The 8,284-nt window shown below is 38.7% G+C and overlaps 1 protein-coding gene across 2 annotated transcripts; it reads left to right on the top strand.

Annotated features, from left to right (window-relative positions):
- The first annotated feature begins 1,306 nt into the window (after nucleotides 1-1,306).
- cdk1 (cyclin dependent kinase 1) lies at nucleotides 1,307-7,285 on the top strand. 2 transcript variants are annotated; one of them, XM_062429936.1, is made up of 8 exons: nucleotides 1,307-1,349; nucleotides 2,081-2,123; nucleotides 2,328-2,484; nucleotides 3,083-3,206; nucleotides 3,459-3,629; nucleotides 3,769-3,932; nucleotides 5,363-5,504; nucleotides 7,031-7,285. In XM_062429936.1, exons 2-8 carry the CDS (start codon nucleotides 2,087-2,089, stop codon nucleotides 7,145-7,147), a joined length of 912 nt encoding a protein of 303 aa, XP_062285920.1. In that variant the 5' UTR covers nucleotides 1,307-1,349; nucleotides 2,081-2,086; the 3' UTR covers nucleotides 7,148-7,285. The 2 variants fall into 2 exon arrangements, with proteins under 2 accessions (XP_062285920.1, XP_062285919.1); XM_062429935.1 differs by having other exon boundaries at nucleotides 1,316-1,324.
- The last annotated feature ends 999 nt before the right edge of the window (nucleotides 7,286-8,284 follow it).

The following is an 8,284-nucleotide window of genomic DNA, read 5'->3' as shown; positions in this document are numbered from 1 at the left end:
CCTGAAGAGTACGGTTTAGAACCTGCTCTATGTGTAAAGTGCCTTGAGATGACTTTGTTGTGATTTGGCGCTATATAAATAAAGATTGATTGAGATTGATTGATAGTGGTCCCTGGAGAAGTGGGTATACTCTCAATTTTTGCCCTTTTTTAACGCAGCCCAGAAAAACGCCCTGTTTTACGAACAGTGACATGTAAGACTCTATTTAGTTTACCCAAACATCCGTCAGTAGTATTTGCTCATTGTCACATCATTTCTGCTGCTTGATCTGAAGGAGGAAGGATTATGAAATGACTAAACCAATACTGGCCCACAGACCAGTGAGAGACAACTACGCATTTTGAGTGAACTATTAAGGAATAAGGAATGACACCTATTCTCTCACTTGGCAAGTCAGTAGTTTCTTTTGTAAACTGTCTCTTTGAACAGCTGATTAGCAACAGATAGTGTGGGCCAGATGTGCTGCTATTATAAAACTAACATGACCTGATCAGGAGCAGTTTGTAGGTATTAATGGTCACACAGGCAGCCTGCATGAATGTACAATATAAATGAGGCAAACATGGTGTTTCACTTATTTTTTGAATATTTATTTAAATAAAATACTTCAGACCTGAATTTGACAATGCATCCTTGTTCATATTTCACCTTAGATTAAAAAAAAAAACACACATCAAAATCAATCAGATAAACTCAAAAGTGCTTTCTTCTTGAATTGATGCTTTAATAGAAACTGTCATGACAGCTTTGTGACTTAAACAAGATGCCTCGTCAATCAGGACAGCTAATTTAAGGATGATGCTATAATGCTACTGATGATTTAGCTCTGCATCTCACTGGCAACATGTTGTATTATTTGTGTTGCACTGTTCTCTGTGTCCAATGTTTCAGAAGTTACCCAAACTAGCAATCTACCTAAACTTACCGGTTCATTGCATATCCTAAAGGCAAATCATTTAAAGTAAACTTGTAAAAGTAAATTTGTCAGTTAGCAATATTTACTGGACTACACCACTGGATGTTTCATGTTGGGCTGCTGCAGAATCCCTCCAGCTCTAACATATTGTAGTGAACCAGTTCAAACTCCTAGAAGAAAGTGATCTCTGCCTGGAAGACAAAACTCTGGAAAATAAATGCAATAGCTGAGGCGGCGCGTTCCTTCCCGCTCAACCCACATGAGAGCATCCTGTTCCCTGATTGGCGGTTTTGAAATAGATCTCGTGCGCTCATTGGTCAGATTTGAAGTACAGCTGCACTGCGGTCAATTCAAAAGTGTATGAGCATTCCAGCGGCAGTCTGACTGTGGGCGCAGAGAGTATACAAGGTATATACCGCGGCACTACAGCTAGGTAATTATTCATTTATTGTATTTGTACATATTGGGATATGAATTTAATGATTTGTCAGTTTAGTTCAAAGAGTGGGGCATTTAGGCTGGACAAAAAGCGGATCAACCTAACTAGAAAATCACTAGAAGGTCGCTGGCGTTGACGAGTTAGCATTAGTCAAGCTAACATTAGCTAGTGAGCTTCTATTGCTCCTTCAGCATGAGGAAAACTTCAACGGTCGGGTTCGCTACGCTTGTACAACTGCCATCTATTAACAATGCTCTGGTATCCATAACGAAAACAAACTGTGATGTGTAAAATATAACCCAACTAACCTCATAGTGTTAAGTTAATATAATAATTTAACGTTACAGTTTGAAATACCAAGCGTAACTTTAACGTTACTAGCTAACGATTGTATATTGTATATTCATATGATATATATTTATATATATGATACTTTGCTGCAGGTGGCTGAATTAACAGTTAGTTAAATACAATGCCGATTTGAAGCTGTTATGTAAATGCCAGTTACGTTAACCTTTCGAAGCCTTGTTGTACTTTTTAGGCCACGTTTTAAATAGTTAAAAAAAGTTTTAAAAAAAAGAGATACGTTAATGTAGCCAGCTTAAATGTCGCATTCATTCAATGTAAACATGTAGTTAGTCAAAGGTAAGCATAGGCTGAATCTACTGCAACATAGTTGTGAAATATCACTCCTGACATGCCAGCTTCTTTTTTCTCTCTCTCAGGCAATAATGGAAGACTACTTGAAAATAGAGAAAATTGGAGAAGGTTGGTATTAAAGTTTAATTGTATTCTATTAAATTAGAGAAACAAATTCCTACAAATGTTATGAAGCTGGTTTGAGTAGTAAGAAAAAATTCCAGTGTAGCATTTTTGTGCAGCTTCTTTAATCAGTCCAGTCTCAATTTAACACTGAAGATTTTCTAGGTAGTAGAAATTCCATGGTATCTTAATGTTTGTTATTTGTTGCAGGTACCTATGGGGTGGTATATAAGGGCAGACACAAGGCCACAGGTCAGGTTGTGGCCATGAAGAAGATCCGTCTGGAGAGTGAAGAGGAGGGGGTTCCCAGCACAGCTGTCAGAGAGGTCTCTCTGCTTCAAGAGCTGAAGCATCCCAATGTTGTACGGTAAGCTCACTATGTGTGGAGTAGAGGCTTTCTTACAGTATAGAATGTAAATGGTAAATGGAATGGTAAATGGACTGCACTTATATAGCGCCTTTCTAGTCTTTGCGACCACTCAAAGCGCTTTACACTACAACTCATTCACCGCATTCACACACATTCATACACTGATGGCAGGCAGCTACCACGCAGGGTGCCAACCTGCTCATCAGGTGGAATCTAACCATTCACTCGCATTCATACACCGTTGGCACAGCAACGGGAGCAACTAGGGGTTAAGTGTCTTGCCCAAGGACACATCGACATGTAGACTGGAGGAGCCGGGAATCGAACCGCCAATCTTGCAATTGGAGGACGACCGCTCTACCTCCTAAGCCACAGCCGCCCTGTCTGCAAAACCTGATGGTTAAACATGGTTTTAAAACCAAAATAAGACCTTCTAGCTCATGAGATGCTGATGTTATCTGCTGACAGAAATTCTCTCTTTGTTAATCTTGTAATGATTAGTTTTTGTTGACTCCCCCCGGGGTCTATTTTTCACAGCGACCACAGCATTAACCCACCCTGTAACTACCCTGCACTGAATGTTTTGTGTATCCAGACTCCTGGATGTCCTGATGCAGGAGTCACGTCTCTACCTCATCTTTGAGTTCCTGTCCATGGACCTGAAGAAGTACCTGGACTCCATCCCTTCTGGTCAATACATGGACCCTATGCTTGTTAAAGTAAGTTTGTAACACAGCCTGTAATACACAGTAGACAACTTATCTGCCTCCAGTTAATACCAAAATAGGCAGTTACTTGCTAATCTAATATCAGCCACATTAGTATGTTATGTGAAAAAAGTACAAACACTCGCCTTAACTCTGTAGGCCCGCCAGTTTTTTGTGAGTCCATTTCATAGAATAAATGTCATTAAAGTTGAAAAATGGAATTCTGTCCATTCTCCTCCTCTCACCCATCACCACCTCCATTAGAGCTACCTTTACCAGATCTTGGAGGGCATTTACTTCTGTCACTGTCGGCGAGTCCTCCACCGGGACCTAAAACCCCAGAACCTCTTGATCGACAACAAGGGTGTCATCAAACTGGCAGACTTTGGGTTGGCTCGGGCCTTTGGTGTTCCTGTCAGAGTCTACACCCATGAGGTGAGAATCCATTCACACTTCACTATGATTCATGCAGTAAACTGCCCCCACACAGTGGTCAGGGATGCAACAGACACAGTGAAAGATGTATAGAGAGATATTTGATGGAACAAAAAGCCTTATGTGTGTGTGTTTCTAGGTTGTGACCCTTTGGTATCGGGCTCCAGAGGTCCTCCTGGGCTCACCTCGGTATTCAACCCCGGTCGATGTTTGGAGCACTGGGACCATCTTTGCTGAGCTTGCCACCAAGAAGCCTCTGTTCCATGGAGACTCAGAGATAGACCAGCTGTTCAGAATCTTCAGGTAGATGGACCAGAGCTACCTACATGCATTTAGTACAACTCCTGACAGTTATTCAACTCAGTCATAGTGTTGCACTTACAGACGTAGCTGAAAATATTATTACACTTAAGGGTTACAACTTAACATATTATTTAATAAAGTAAATCAAATGAAAATGGTATGGCAAACAATATTGGTACCCATAACTTCATATTTTTTCTGATCATTAACGTTCATTTTTCCTCAGTATGAGACTATACTGAACCACCCAGAAGCTTCTTTTCATGCCAGTAAACAATTCTAGTTACAGCAACACTCACCAAATGAATGAACAGGACAGCTTTATATTAATATTGAATTTAAAAGATGTCGTCCCAGGTCAGCTGCTTCCTTATATTGGGAATGAAGTTGTTTACAAATTGTACTTCCTGCAGCATCTGTGTCTGACCAATCAGCAGTGTTCAGCCCTGCACCTTCTGTCACATAAGTACTACTGAGCAGGGACTTTTTGAAACCTGTAGCTTAGGGGTGTGATGATACACTCAGCTCACGAGACGAGATTTTAACTATATTTTTAAGAAAACTTCAATGAGGAAATACATGACTGTTCTTTTATTTAAAATTCACAAAATGGAAATTGAATTGAAATGTTTGAACTAATCATCTTGTAATGAATCACTTTTTTCTAACTCTAAATATATAATTATCATATGCAGTATGCAGCACTGTAAAAGGTTTCCCCATATAGATATTTTATAGATGGATCATTTTGGTATTTATGGAAATAACAACCATAAATACAAAAGTTAGATACAGTCATAAAATACCATATATATATATATATATATATATCAATTAAATAAAGAATCCAATTATCAATGATAACATATTGATAATAAAAAAACAGAAATAAAAGTAAAGTGCACAAATCCTTTATCACATAAATACACAAGTAGAACAACATATAAATTGTGTTATAATTTGGTAGTGTGACTCATTTTACTTTTTTGCATCATTAGGCTTCCATAGATGCACTAGATTCCTCCTACCTCAGTCTCAGTGTAGAGACCTGAGGTCAATTTACCACTGTTCCTCTCCTCATCTCCTACTGCTGACTGAGATCTTCTCAGCAGGTAGAAGCTGCAACAAGGTTAATGATCCACACGTGACATTATAAAAAGAAGACATGACGTGGGAATGAGCGATAGAAAAACGAACGTCTTTTTTTTGGTGTGCCCCTTAATTATAGCTTCGCAAGACAAAATTCACCTCGACGAGAAATATCGCGTGTTTTCGTCTTGCAAGATCTCGTCACACCCTACTGGAGCTGTTATGTAGGACCTAAGGCCCTGGTTCCTTCAGTCAAAACACAGGTTTTGTTCCTGAGGCCCTAGAACTGTCCTGTCCTGCAATTCCCTCTTTGAATCCCTCTGTCCATTTGTTCTTTCTAGGACTCTGGGAACCCCAAACAACAATGTGTGGCCAGAAGTAGAGAGCCTACCTGACTACAAAAACACCTTCCCTAAATGGAAATCTGGCAACCTGTCATCAATGGTGAAAAACTTGGACAAAAATGGCCTGGACCTGCTGGCGGTAAGAACTAGGACTGAATCATTTCATTCCTTCAGACTAATATAATGTGTTAAATAGTTATTATTGTCTACATGGTATCAAACATCTAGCAGAATTACAAACATACTTTATATCTACATGACAAGAATTAGACAAAATGATGCAGTTGTGGGTAAAAAACAAGTTTACATATGGAAACATTGTGTTACATCTGATCATGAGTGCCTGGTTATGTTTTTAAAATGGAAGAGTCCTGCATTGTACACCACCTAACCCTTTCAGATGAAGTCCATAAACATACACCTGCATAAATCTAAATGAGTTAGATTATGGGTGCTATGAAAACCAAGAGTGTATCAAGATGATTATATAACTGGGTGGATCGGGACAGGAAATGATTATCAGATGAATGACTATTTAATATTTGAAATGTATAGCTATAAAAACGTTATGTAGCCTAAAAAGGTATGAGGTTACAGGCTGCTAGGCTCTTCTAGGTCAAACAAGGACAAACAGTTTGTAGAAATGAAATGAAATTGTCACAATATGATTTGGATAAGTAAAGCTGGTTGAATAATAAACTTGAGGGTTGCTATTCTTAACACTCACAGTGCCATCTTTTAAGTCTAATGATTACAACAAAGTATAAACAATTTGGATGAACCAAATGACCTCATAACTATCTAATTCCAATCCCAGCTGTTTGCAGCTTCTAGTGGCAGCTATTCTCAGTAAAACCACTAGCTAATGTAGTTGTAGTGTTATACAGGAATGAATCATAACTTCTAAAGCTGATCATTTTATCCTACATTATCTCAAATCAAGGTCTATTTTAATGTATAACTCAGAAGCTGGCTGCTCCTCAAGACTTTAAAGGGCCATTTGAGATCAGATCTTAGTGCCAAACCACCCTTAGAGTAGAGAGCACCTCTTATTTCCCCCTCTATGATGATAATGAAGATGAGAGCACAGTGCAGAGCAACTGGATGAAAGAGATCATTACATAGAGCGATGTCCTTGTATTAAAAAGTATTCCATCTAAAGTCAGACTAAAAGTAGTCTGTAGTAGGCTATACTTGTGTTTGTATAGTCATCCCCTTGTTTTGTGTTGACTTCAGCACATGATGTATTAGAGCAGTGAGACAGGCAGAGTGGAGTCTTCCTCACAGTGTGAATGGTTTTATTTAATTGAAGTTTTCATTATTTGTTTTTAGATGCTATGATATGTTTAGTAGTTTACATTAATTTAAAAAAAAGTTCAAGGAGGTCCAGTGTTGGGGGGGGGGGGGGGGTAAAAGAGACTGGAGCTAAGACTAAAGCATCAGTATGAAATAAATAAGGAGTTTTAAACTGTAAATCATGCTCAAGTAGGTTCCTACTTGTGTCCCAGAATAAAAATGTGGAGCTAAAAGTGAGGATAATACATTAAAGCATGTTTTTTGTGTGTACCATATCAAGTCCTTCAGGCTGCATATAAGATGCTTTGTAATCACCTTTATGTTGCTATACATAATCTCTTGAGTGACACTGTCTGCTCTCTCCTGCAGAAAATGTTGATCTACAATCCTCCCAAGAGGATCTCTGCACGCGAGGCCATGACACACCCTTACTTTAATGACTTGGACAAATCCACCCTGCCTGCTGCCAGCATCAACAAAATCTGAAACACATACTGACATAACATACAAACACATTCATATTCATTGTGAATTATCATTCTGTAAATACTTGTGTGTGTTGTTGTAGACCTTTTAGTAAAGTTTGTCTTTCATCATTCTCTTCAATAAAACTGCACTTTTTGTTTCTAACTGAAAATATAACATGTCTCATTTCTTTCTATTCAAAATATAAAGTTAGACATTAATTGAACTTTTCGGTGTCTATACATTTTTTTTTTTTTTTTCAAAATATAGTCCCACCCAAACATCTTTAAGTGAGGTTGGACATTCCATTCAACACTCATGTTTGGCTCCACGTCTTTCACAGGTACAGTAAGGTCAGATATAGAGCAGCCTGTCTGGACTAAACACATTCTATTGTATTGTAGCACATGTGCAGATGCTATGCTTATAAACAGTGTGTGCTTCAGGTTTAAATGTGTTTATCCACCACTTAATATTTGTAAAAACAAGCCAGAATGCTTTGTATGCATTATGTGAGGAGCTTTGATGGGAATTGCTTATGTCATGGAATATTGAATCCAGTTTTCATAATACAGCCATTATGTTGTTAGGCTTCACTGTCAGTAACACAAAAAGTAAGTTGCTGTGATAACCCAGGAACACTGTGTAATGCTGGATGTTGGTTAAAATACATATTTCAGTGGGATGTTCCTAGATTTTTACTGTGACACATTCCCCCCCCCCCCCCCCCCCCCCCTCTTAAGTTTCTTTTTACAAGTCATCAACAGGAAGTATCATCATTTGAGCTTCCTGAAGGCCACAGGCAGAACAAAAGTAATGTTATATATCACTTTATTGTAATTCAAGACTTTTCTCCATGTCAGGATCTTGTAGGAATGATGACACATTTTTTCCAGTGATCTGGTTGGTCAGTGGTTGTGATCTGACCCTCTGGTGCAGAGCAGGTTCAGCATTAGTAACCATGGTGATGTACTCTGGTAAGTGAACCACCGTCTGGACTGACAAGGCAATAGATGGATCAAACTGTCAACACTGCCGACATGTTGATTAATTGATTAAATGATTCACTTCTTAACTTTCCATTGGCACCATGTTTATGTAAGAATACCATGACGTTCTGAAGTGAGCCATTGACTCCAGTGAGGAGTGTACACTACA

This window comes from Scomber scombrus, chromosome 12, assembly GCF_963691925.1.
Source record: "Scomber scombrus chromosome 12, fScoSco1.1, whole genome shotgun sequence".
Lineage (NCBI taxonomy): Eukaryota > Metazoa > Chordata > Actinopteri > Scombriformes > Scombridae > Scomber > Scomber scombrus.
Note: the sequence above shows the minus strand (reverse complement) of the source record. Positions and strands in the feature narration are given on the sequence as shown.